Below are 12,577 nucleotides of genomic sequence, written 5' to 3'. Positions count from 1 at the left end.
TATAACATAAAAATTTGAAACTTAACTTAATAACCTCTAAATTAGATTTCATTACTTAACAGTCACGAGTTTATCCATCTCATACTATCAAATCATTTCTTATAAACAATAGTAGAATAATTTTGGAACGACAGTGGTTTGTTTGTTTAATATTTCAAATTAAAAATTTGTAAAAATGAAAAATATAATTATTATATTCACCATATTATATTAAAATAATATTTAATTTAAAGTAAATTCTAAAACTAAAATCTCAAACTCAAATCAAAATCAAATACATCTCTAATGCAAATTTATTGATTCTAATTAAAAATATATTGTTTTTTACATAAAAAAATATACAATATACAATATACAGGAAACAATACACAAACACAAAATACAAATCAAATACACCTTTATATAAGAATTTTTTTTATTTTATATTTAAGTTTACCAAGACATTTGTGGAAAATAATAAAGACCCAAATTTGTTCATCAGCTTGTAATTGATGTAGTAAATGAGCGGCAGTTAATGATGTGTTTATTGAATTCGAGTTAATGATAATAATAAAAAAAATAAAAATTATTTTATCTTGTAATATTATTATTATTATTACTATACAATATTGTGTAGTAAATGTTATTCTTGTAATAATTATGTAATAGATATGATATATTCAAGAGACTAGACTTGTACCAATTAAACTCATGACTTACATTAATCACATCGATTCTAAGTGTGTTTATTTAAAAATAAATAAATAAAGTAGATACAAAAAGGTCTAAAAAAATAGTGTATTGTGAATTAAAATCATTAAAATTTTAATTTAATAGTAGTATTTTAATGTAATATTTTATATAAAAAAATCGATTTTATTGAAACTATATAAATTAAATAATAAATCGAATAGTATTAATATTAGTTTAAATCAAAAGTAAGGACACCAAAAATAAGAAATTGGGATGGCGGAGAACGCGAGGAAGAATAGAGAACCCTTGTAATAAATAATAAATATAAATATACATATAATAAAAATAAAAATCTATTTTTAACCAGAAAACAAAAATTCCAATCAATTTTTTTTAAAAAAAAAAAAAGTTGAATCTAAAAATAGATTAATTCACATATATATTTATTTAATTATTTATTTATAGAGAGTATAGACAATAGGCTTTTGTTTTACTCTTCTTCTTTCAATCCACTTTTGTAACTGCTCCGAGTTTGCTTCCACTAAAGTTTTCCTTCTCCACCACTTCTCATTACAAACAAACACGAATCCAATTTGTTGGAGGGCAGTTTCGTCATTCCGCACCGCTAACTATATTTAGTAAATGTAGGTTTCTTTTCGCAAGAGAGGGGTCCAGCTCACGCTCACGTGACCTAATTATTTAAATATAAAATATTTAGAATTTTACCAGAATCTTTTTCCACTCTATTTTTTTCTCATATTAATATATAAAATAAAAATTCAAAAATTTATTTCATTCAATTTCGATGATATCATTGCAAATGTATTTCATTTTATTTTTATTCTTTTTTTTTTTCTTTCAACGGTATTTTTTTACACGTGTTTGGAATGCGATACCAATTTTGCCAAGTATGCTAACTGCACTGTACACTTGTCGAGTGATATACAATGCTTGCATCATCCTCAACAGTTCATTTTGTTTTAGCATACAACGTAACGCTCGCTTTATATCTGTATACATTTACCACCGATTTTATTTTGTTTTATTTTTTATTTTTTATTTTTATAACGTTACCACCGATTTTATTTTAATTTATTTTTGCTTTTTTTTTTATAACGTTACCACCGATGTGTTTATTTTTATGGATTTGAAAATTTTGGTATGAATTTAGTATTAAAATAATAACATTTTCGTTGAGTCGAATGATCCTTTTTTAAAAAAAAAAAAAAAAATACGATATTTTAGATAATGTAAATTAGTAAATTATTGATAATAAATTGAAATATTATTTTTTATATCACTTAATATTGTTAGTATTTTATATATTTTTAGCATTACATCGTAACATATATATATATATACAATATGAATATCATTTTGTAAATAATAAAATTTTATATAATACAAATCAATCAAATATATATTTATTTATAATTACCTTAAAACTAATTTTATAATAAATGAATAGTTTGAAATATATATAAAAAATATTTATTAGAAAGAGATTTTGAATGAGTCATGTAAGATGTTAGAAATTCAAGTAAATTGATTTATACTCCCTCCGTCTGCCTATAAATGTCACATTTACTTTTTGTGTTATTGTACTTAACATTAAAAATATTTTTATATTTTTATAATTTTTTATACAAATGTTCTTCTATTAATATTATAAGACACTAATAGAAGTATTTTTGCAATTTTTTCTTAATTTGTATTATATTTTGATATAAAAAAATTGATATTCAAATATTAACACACAAAAAGTAAATGAAACCCTTAGAGCCGGGTGTTGTAGTATTTGTCATATGTTTAAAATAGATAAATTTACTAAAGTCATCTTTTATGAGTCTTGAAAAAAAAAATGAGTCATGTACGGTGGAACGAAATGAGTATATGATATGATATTTTACTAGAGAAAAAAAAATGTATTTTTTTTTAAAAAATACAAATTCAAATTGTAAAATTTTGGTATTTGAAAATATAGAAACAAATTGACAAATTTTTAATTTAATGTTTTTTAATATATAATAGTATTTATTTAAAATATATTTAATAAATATAAATCAATTTAATAATTTTATAACATATGGAGTATTTCTTACAAATATATTTATTAATAAATAAATATTTTTATTTACACTTAAAATTTCTTATTTTTTTATAAAATTAATTTATGTTGATTAGACGGAGTATTGCATAATTTCTAAATAATAGGTATTGATGATAATTTTCAAACTATAGATAAGTTATAAAAAAAAATAAAAAAAATATTATGCAATATACAATTATTATATAAACTAAAATCAAAATGCAAAAAAACATGGGTCTGGTTTTGGTTTGAAATTCAAGTGTCAATTTAAAATTTAATTTAAATAATACTTTTTTATGGAAAAACGGTAAAAAAATCTCATTTATGTATATTTAATTCTTGTTTTTAGCATTTATTTATATAGTTAGTAAACTATATTTTACATATTCGTTATTTCTGATCTTGGATCACCTGTGTAACAACTATTGTGTGAACATAACGTGCCGCCAAAGGACAAAAATGATAAATTTTGTAATCGCATATAATATATTTTGCCATCAAAATAAAACAAAAATGATAATTTGGCATAAATAAAAAATATTTTTTGCAATTTTCTTTTTTTTATAAAAAGCTTAATGAAGAAAAAATAGTGTATGTAATTGAGAACGGTATTGATAATTTTGATTTTAAATAAAAATCAAATTCATGATAGTTTTTTTTTACTTTGTATTTTTTTTTAAATAGTATTTATCTGTTTTTCAAATATGTGCTCAATTATTTAATATGAATTTTAGTTTTAATATTTATTCTTTTTTATATTTTATATTAAAAATCCAAAAAAAATGGTATATTTTTAATAATAAAAAAATAAAAATGTGTTTTTATGATAATCTAAAAATAAAAATAAATATAAATTAGAGGACTAATTAAATAGTTAAATGCGACACTTTTATAATAAAAAAATTTATATATTAATAAGAATTATGAAGATTGACTGCAATAAATAAATAAATAAAACTTGAAAAAGGAATAATAATAAAGTGAACTTTTAGTCAAACTAAAGACAAAAATGTTGTAACATGTATTTAAGTAAAATAAATTTAGAACAACATTGCAAGATGTAAAATTGTGAATAAAAATGAGAAGTTGCTTTTTTCTTTCTTTTTTTTTTTTGTATTTCCTGTTTTCTAAAAATTTTTAATTTTCTCGAAAACATATAATAAATTTAACATTCATTATTATATAAAATATTAAAATATATTCAATAATAATTTAATTAAAAAAATATATTCAAATCCACTAACACATACACAAAAGACACCCAATTGAACAACCCCTTCATTTTTCATATAGTAATGTTTTTTAACAATATAATGTGTATTGAATTAATATTTAAACATAGTATTATAAATAAAATAAATATTTACATTAGATTTATCTTGATCTTTGACAATGATTTTGTAAAAGTGTTTAATTTTTATTTTAAATACTATTAATAAAATAATCATCTTTTATATTCATCAGACAGTCAACCTTACTGATATAGAAGCTCACATGAAGAAACCATTCATATTCAAATATGTAAAGATAATAAAATTTAATTTGATTGTAAACTTTAAAAAAAAAAAGAAAGAAAGAAAAAAAAAAGGCACTTTTTCGTCAAATTTTATTATGTAACAATGGTTATTTTGTATAAAAATAAACTAGTTTTATTTTTTAAATAATATTATATTCAAATTATTGTTCAAAAAATAAAATAAAATAAAAGAAACATAATATTTTATTTAGTCACATGGGCTTTAGTTTCAAGGCTTCAAACAGAAAAATATAATTGGATTGGCCCAAAACAAAAAAAAAAAAAAAAAAACAAACAAACAAACATCCATTATATTACCCTCTCTCCATTCTTCTTTTAAGTTGTACAAAATATTTAGGGTATGTTTCTTCAGCAAAATTTTTCTAAATTTTATTATTTGGATTCGATATTTTTCGAAAAAAATATATTTTTTTTTCTCACAAAATATCTCATCAAACATTATTTTCATATCAAACTCAAACTAATTTTTTTTCAAATTCATCAGAACAAAACACACCCTTGTTTGCTTGTGTTTAAGTTAATCTTATACTATTATTTAATTTATTATATATTCCCTTCGTTTATTTTATAAATTTATATTTGCTTTTAGCGTAAAACTTGTAGGATAATAGTATTTTAATTGTAATAAATAATTAAAAGTAATATAAAAATAATTTTGTATTATTTTTAGAAATAATAATGTAATGTTAAAAGTAGGATTTTTACGGAAAAAAAAAGTGAAATATTTTTTAAATGATTATTTTATAATAATTAGATAATCTAAAATAGAAATATATATTTTGTGAGTAGACGAATAGAGTATTTTAGAGAATAATGGAAGAGGATGTATATCTTGTCTTTTACTCTCTCCGTCCTACATATTATGTCATATTTTTCATTTTCGTCTATCTCGTATATTATGTCACTTTCCTTCTTTGAAAAAATATATTATATTTTAATCATATTTTAAATTTTACTCCCTTCGACCCACTTACAATGTTCAACTTTTCATTTCGGTATATCTCACTTATTCTGTCATTTTTTTAAAAAAAATTATACACTTTAATCTCATTTTAAATTTTTTAATTTATTTTTATTAGACTAATTACTTATGTTAATTTTAATCTAAAATTAATCTTATTACACTATAATGATTTTCACTAATATATTCTTAATTATTTAATAATTATATTTCTCATAAATTTTTGTATATACAGTAAAAGGTAAGGTACACGATAGCCGGGACAAAGAGAGTATAATTTATAATATTTTTTACTTTTTATTAGACTCATTAGTTACTTAAATATTAAAATATAATTATTTGTTATTATAATTAATTGTACTAATACCAACTCAACACGTTGTACAAATAAAAAAAATGGCAAAAAATTCCGTAAGAAATGACTTAGTAGCGTACGGGTTAAACTCGTGACCATATAAGGTTATGGGTTCAAAACCCAGCCGCCTACTAGCCCATCCTCAAAGTGATAAACCTACGGCAATCCCTCACCGTAATTTTCCGATGCGCCACGTCAGACAACACCTTCAAACCATTATGACAGTCGGCACACATTTTCAAGTTCTTCATCACCACCATCGGACCACTTTTTTCCGGCGGATACTATGCCAGAGCTGTTAAACGACTCGAACTTATTAGCATCACCACCATCGGACCACTTTTTTCCGGCGGACACTATGCCAGAGCTGTTAAACGACTCGAACTTATTAGCAGTACAGACTCAACTCGGTTCGTTTGTGAAAAAATAATTTTCAAGCTCGAGTTTAGTTCGCGAGCTAGTCGATTCATTTAATAGCTCTACTCCAGCTCTATCGCCACCCCCAATTTATCGCTATGATGCATCACCATCGTCTCCTTCTCCTCCTCCCCCAATCCGTCGCAGCCGTCGTCCTCCCACGCCGAAACCCATCTCGTATCGGCCACGTAACCGGCATCCTTCATCTTTCCCGACATCTCTGCCCAAAACTCATAGATCCTCACCACCATCGTGAACTTTCTTGTCGATCTCGATCCAACTACATCCCGGCGTTTTCTTGACGCCATTGTCCCTCATGCACTTCTTGATCCTCGCCGATTCCTCCCATCTTCGCGTAGCTGTGTACATGTGCGCGAGCGCGACGTACGGCGCGGCATTCGATGGGTCAAGCCGGAGGCATTCAACGGCAGCCTTCTCGGCGAGCGCCGTGTCGCCGTGCGATCGGGATGCCCGAAGCAACGACACCCAAACCATGATGCCCGGGTTGCACGGCATCGATTTAACAACATTCTCGGCTTCGTCAAGCTTCCCCGCTCGACCCAAAAGATCGATCAAGCACGTATAATGTTCCGTATCGGGTTCGATTTCGTACTTTTCCTTCATCATACCGAAGTATCTTCGCCCTTCCCGAACTCTCCCCGTGTGCGCGCACGCAGAAAGAACCGATACGAAGGTAATAGATGTGGGATCGAAGTTTTCCTTGAGCATATGTTCGAAAAGCGACAGACATTCGTCACCCCGGCCGTGCTGAGCATAGCCCGCGATCATCGAATTGTAGGACACGACGTTATGATCCAGCATTCGATTGAATACCGTCTCGGCGTCGATCAAATTCCCGCATTTGGAATACATCGCGATCAACGCGTTGTCTATCGAAACTCGGTTCGATTTGACGTCGGATTTGACGAACAAACCGTGTAATTGCCTCCCGTTCGAAGGAGATGGCGTTTTAGCGCAGGCGGTGAGCGCGCACACGAAGCTGCAGTCGTCGGGATCGTGACCGGCGCGCTGCATACGCTTGAAGCAAACGATCGCTTCTTCACAAGACTCATCATTGATCGAATACCCGGAAATCATCGTGTTCCAAAGAACCAAATCGGGATCGACAAATGCCTCGAACACCTTCCGGCAATCGGACATACGGCCGCCGCATTTCGCGTATAAATCGACCAAACCACTTCCGACGTGGACGTTGTAATGAAACCCGGACTTGATCATCCGGCCGTGGAATTGCATCCCTCCGATCAAATCCTCCGAACTCGTGAACGCGCTCAAAACGCTCGCCAACGTGAACATGTCGACGTACATTTCCTGACGGACCATTTCTTGATACAATTCGAGAGCTTTACGCCCTTCTCTCTCCCGTCCGAATGCGACGATCATCGAATTCCACGACACCTCGTCTTTAACCTCGTCCATCTCGCAAAACACTCGCCAAGCCTCCGTAAAGAATCCGTTTTTACTATACATCGAAATGAAGGCATTGTTGACGGAAATGTAGCCGGAGAATCCACCGGAAAGAGCCAAACAATGGAGTTGTCTGATCAATCCGACGCTGTCGCAGCAGGCGGCGACGACGGCGGAAAATGTGAATCCGTCGATAGGAAGGCACGACTCCCGCACGCCGGAAAACAGTTTTATCGCCGGCTGAGCGCCGGCGCATTCGGCGTAGGCGGAAATTAAGGTGTTGTAAGAGACGATATCTGGTTGGGGAATTTGGTCGAACAGGTTGTGGGCAAGATGCGGCGGCGAGTGTTTGGCGACGGCGGCGAGGAGAATGTTGAAGGAGAATACATTGGGAGCGGCGGTGGCGCGGAGGGTGTTCCCGGCGGCGGAGAGGCGGCGGCATTTGGAGTAGAGGAGGATGAAGTGGTTGGAAATATAGGTGGAGTTTGGGAGGGCGGATTTGATGTAGAGAGCGTGCAAGCACTTGCCAGTGGAGAGGTCCCTCTGGTCTATGCAGATTTTCAGAATCTGGCGGAAGCCATTAAGGCTCCATGAACTTTGGAACATCTGAACGCCACTCGCATTCGATTCGATAATGTGGAGCTCTATTTGCTAGTAACTTTACTTCGATTTTTGTTACCGTCAAATCATGTGTTTTTTTTTGGGATCAGACAACCTTAAGTGCCTTTCTTTGGATTTCGGTCTTTAGAACTGATTGGTTAGGGCTCCTGATTTTCTTATTCACTAGATACAAAACAATTAAGCAAGATAAATTTTTACTCCTCCGTCCAACCACTAACTCATTTCTTTCTTTCTTTTTTTATTCCACAAAAATGACTATTTTTTTTTTTAGTAAATTTATTAATTTTAAACAATTAATAAATATAAACAATTTAATTGACTCATTCAAACTTATATTTATTTTTTATTTATATTATATATAATTTTATTAAGATATAATATTTAAATATATTTTATTAAGATATGTTTTATATATTTATATTTTTTATTGAGATATAATGTTAAAAATATTTAAAATTATAATTTAATTAAAATTGATTAATTATGATTAAAATTGATAAACTTACTCAAAATAAAAATTAATTATTTTTTATGGAACTGACAAAGCCACAAAGGGATGGAACAAAAGGCCCAAAATACAAAATGTTGTGTTTCAAACATCAATCCAAACTGTAGACTAAGAACTTTGAATGGCAGCTGGTCCCGGCCCGTATTCATACATAAACAGTTCTCATTTAAAACTTACTTTATAAGTATATTCTTATAAATCTATGTGCTAAAATTAATAATATTATGTAATGTATAAACTAATTGTCATATATTGTTCGTTTATATATTGTATGTAATGTATAAACTTACACATGATGAAACCAAGATGAACAAAATAGATTTGCAAAAGCAGAGTGAGAAAAGAACCATAGAGTTTTCTCCTCCTCTATCCTAACCAAGACAAGACACTAATTTTATTCGAATCATGATGAAGGAAGAAAGCAGACCGACCAGTTTGCAGCGTGGAGAACTTAAATTATAGAGAGAGAGAGAGAGAGAGAGAGAGAGAGAGAGAGAGAAAATAGCAACAAAGTTGCAATGCTAGAATGCAAGATCAAGACACAGACAGATGAATCAAAACTGATAAAATTACCTTATTTTCTGGATCTCATGTATCCAGTTTTTCTCATCCACAGCAAGCCCCATCTGCAGGCTGGTAAGGGCCGAATAGAGTTGTTGCGACACGCGCCCGACCCCATTGTTTCCGTAAGTCACCCTGCATTGACATTGAATCTTCAGAATAATCACATCAAATTTAAAATCATGTACCATGGAATTTCATGTTTGATAACCTTTTATTGAGGTATGTCACACTGCCAACAGGTGAAACCACGACAGCCGTTCCTGTGCAGAACACTTCATCTGCATCGAGCAATTCATCTACTGTCACTAGCCGTTCTTCGACCTAGATGATATCACAAGAAAATATCAGTTTGAGGTGACTAGTGTATTCTTTGTTTTGGTAAGGTGTCTTTGGTTGCATATGTATTGCTAAAAGTACCTCGAATCCTTGACTAAGAGCCACTTCGATTATGCTCTTCCGAGTGATTCCTGGTAGGATGGTCCCTTTTATTGCAGGAGTGGATATCACATTACCCTATGATGAGTAGTAATTGAATACCAAATAAGATTCAAGCATGCCGTTAAATGGAAATATAGACTTATGCCGAATGACTGTAACTTTGATGCACAAATGCTCAACTTTAAGAATTGCCGAGTCGAAGCCTTAAATTCACCAGAATTTATGAAGCTCAGAAATCCAAGTAAAAGGTATTTTACCTTTACAATGAACACATTGCAGGAGGAGACTTCTTCCAAGTATCGTTTATGGACACTATCTAGATATAGAACATCGGAAAAGCCTTTTGCTTTTGCAGCACCCTGCGCCTGTAATACCTGCGAGCCGTAGAGCATAAGATGTAAGAATGCATCAGTACAAAAAATATTCAAATGATTCTGGCAAGTGAAATCATAAATTTCTAATCAAAACATCGGGGCCAGTGCGAAGAAATAAATCCAACAGAATAAACAAGAGCCCAAGGCATGAGTTTCTATCCCAATTCTTGTTTTCAGTATGTTTTTGCTTTCATTCAAACATATACAAAGGCTACTAGTTTGAACAAGACTACAAAAAAAAATGAGGATGCATCAATAACAAATTAAAACCAACAGAACAATGTGTAGAAAGAATCCAAAGCTGTTACTTACTGCAGCATAGTTTCCGATAGTCTTTACTCCACCAGTGCCGCCAGGAGCTGCTCGATGCATTTCAGTCTCAACCACCAAATTTATTGGTGCCAAACCTTCCTGGAAATGGAACAGATAATCAACTGCAAGGTACACCATTCTGCTAGGAATAAACATTATACCATCCCCAAAAACACCACCACAAAATTACGAATCTACACATCATCTAACAGAAAATTTGGATGTAGCAATACAAGAGAGACACAAAAAAACACAAATTCAACAAATAATTTGCAGACATGAAACACAATACACGAATATACTACGAAATGCCAGTTTACCTTGAAATAGTTCCCCACCGGAGAAACATAAACCAAAAAAGTGTATTCAGGAGCCGGTGCAAGGCCCAGAACTGGTCCACTCCCCATAAGCAAAGGCCTAATATACAAAGAACCCTTACCATGTGGCGGAATCTGTAACCGAGATGCATATAAATAATTAAGCACTTCACTACAATGAAATAAGCAAATAGAAAGTTCAAAATCTAATAAACTACAGAGATGAATGTACGAATTACCCATCTCCTATTTGCCACAACAGTGTACTGTACAGCATCCAAAAACTGCTGCACTGTCGGAGCCGGCATGCACATTCGCTCAGCGCCCATCCTGAGCCTAAGTGCATTTTCCTCGGGACGAAATAGTAAGATAGAACCATCTTGTTTTTGATAAGCTTTTAAACCTTCAAACAGTCCCTGCCAAAAATTTAACGAATTTAACCACAAAACTTTCTTCACTTCAGATAGAAATTACTATAAGATCAAAATTCAGTACAAAGAGCCAACCTGACCGTAATTCAAAATGCCTGCAGATGGACTCAACTCAATGTTCCCAAATCTCTTTAATTCACCTTTGGAGAAGGCTCTACCTTGGGAGGACTTCATGATGTACATAAAATCAGTCGGTATTAATCCAAAACCAAGGTTGTCCCAATCAATATCCCCTACTTCCGACGCTACATCGCTGCCAGAGTAGGAAATATCAAATCTCAGATTCACAAAATCGAATCAATCAAACGACGTTTCCAGAATCAATCAGCGAAATTAATGCACCTGGCAGGAGAGGCTACGCGAAGAGGACTAACATTCACATTGCTTTGGTAATTGAAATAACCTAACTGCGATTGCTTCTGCAGCTGCACACATTTTTTTTCACACACACACACACCATAACTAAACAAATCGCTATAATATGGAACCGAAACAATATCAAAAAAACATGAGATGAACCAATTATTGACGAACAATAACAATACCGGAAGAGAAAGAGGCTGAGGCGAAAAGAGCTTTTTTTTGGGAGGAAGCATCCCAATGGAACCGCCGCCATGGGCGATACGAGGATGAGGGGAATAGGCGTTGGGGCGTAGAGCGAAGGAGGCTGCGTAGCTCTCCATTTCTCAGAGTCAGTTCTGGCTGCCGCCTTCGTTGCTGTTTTTCCACAAAACAAATGAACTGTTGAGCATGTAAAGTACAGTAATTACTACTTAGTAGTAGTGATTTTATAGACTAATTGGAATATTGCACGTCGCGTCCATAAATATTAAAAATATCAAATGTAGTCCTAAAGAAATTTTTGACACTGCCACTATAATTTTTAACACAATGTACGGTGAACATCCGGGATTTTGATTTGGATTTTGTCAAATTTTAATCGATTCAAAATTTGAATTTTTTTTAAAAAGTCAATTTAAATATCGAAAATTCCTAAATAATCTAGAATTTTAGTTTTTTATTATTTTTAAAATTTAAAATTTTGTTTTATATTTTTATAATATTAAATATATATAATAAATAAATAAATATATTGAAATATATTTAATAATTTTGAATTTTTACTTTTATAAAAATACATTATATGTGTAACAATTAAGCTTTGCAATTTTTGCATGTAAATTAAGGTATATATAAAAAAGTAAAATAAAAATAATATGAAAAAGTAAAAAATATATATATATATAAAAATTTTATTTTAACAGACGTAACACAAGAAGTCGAGTATTAAATATGGAGTATATTATACTCCTTCCGTTTCAAATAAGGTACAATATTTATTTTTGGCATAGGTTTTTAGGTGGATAGTATTAAGTAGAATAATTTAGAAATTTGGTGATGTGATTGAGAGATATGGGATAGATATTAAGTATAATTAATTATTTTCTATTTTAGAAATGTTGCAGGGTGTTCGGGACATAGAAAAAGAAAATGTTGTAGGGTATTTTGGGACGGAGGGAGTAATAAATATTAAGATTGTTGTTTTTTTTTAC

General features: G+C 31.0%; 2 protein-coding genes across 2 annotated transcripts; both read right to left on the bottom strand.

Moving 5' to 3' along the window:
- Positions 1-5,637: 5,637 nt before the first annotated feature.
- LOC127258264 (pentatricopeptide repeat-containing protein At3g49710-like) lies at positions 5,638-8,195 on the bottom strand. The gene is given in 3 exon segments (XM_051285054.1): positions 5,638-5,926; positions 6,098-6,283; positions 6,285-8,195. Coding segments are annotated over 3 exon segments (2,148 nt in total). The 5' UTR covers positions 8,066-8,195; the 3' UTR covers positions 5,638-5,745.
- Positions 8,196-8,830: 635 nt separating this feature from the next.
- Positions 8,831-11,774, bottom strand: LOC127258604 (branched-chain amino acid aminotransferase 2, chloroplastic-like). The gene is made up of 10 exons (XM_051285513.1): positions 11,570-11,774; positions 11,367-11,449; positions 11,100-11,277; positions 10,833-11,009; positions 10,597-10,728; positions 10,277-10,375; positions 9,848-9,964; positions 9,570-9,665; positions 9,361-9,473; positions 8,831-9,284 (listed from the first exon to the last, which is right to left on the bottom strand). Exons 1-10 carry the CDS (start codon positions 11,705-11,707, stop codon positions 9,158-9,160), a joined length of 1,260 nt encoding a protein of 419 aa, XP_051141470.1. The 5' UTR covers positions 11,708-11,774; the 3' UTR covers positions 8,831-9,157.
- Between the last annotated feature and the right edge of the window lie 803 nt (positions 11,775-12,577).

Source organism: Andrographis paniculata, unplaced genomic scaffold (assembly GCF_009805555.1).
Source record: "Andrographis paniculata isolate CXL003 unplaced genomic scaffold, ASM980555v1 Contig59END, whole genome shotgun sequence".
Lineage (NCBI taxonomy): Eukaryota > Viridiplantae > Streptophyta > Magnoliopsida > Lamiales > Acanthaceae > Andrographis > Andrographis paniculata.
Note: the sequence above shows the minus strand (reverse complement) of the source record. Positions and strands in the feature narration are given on the sequence as shown.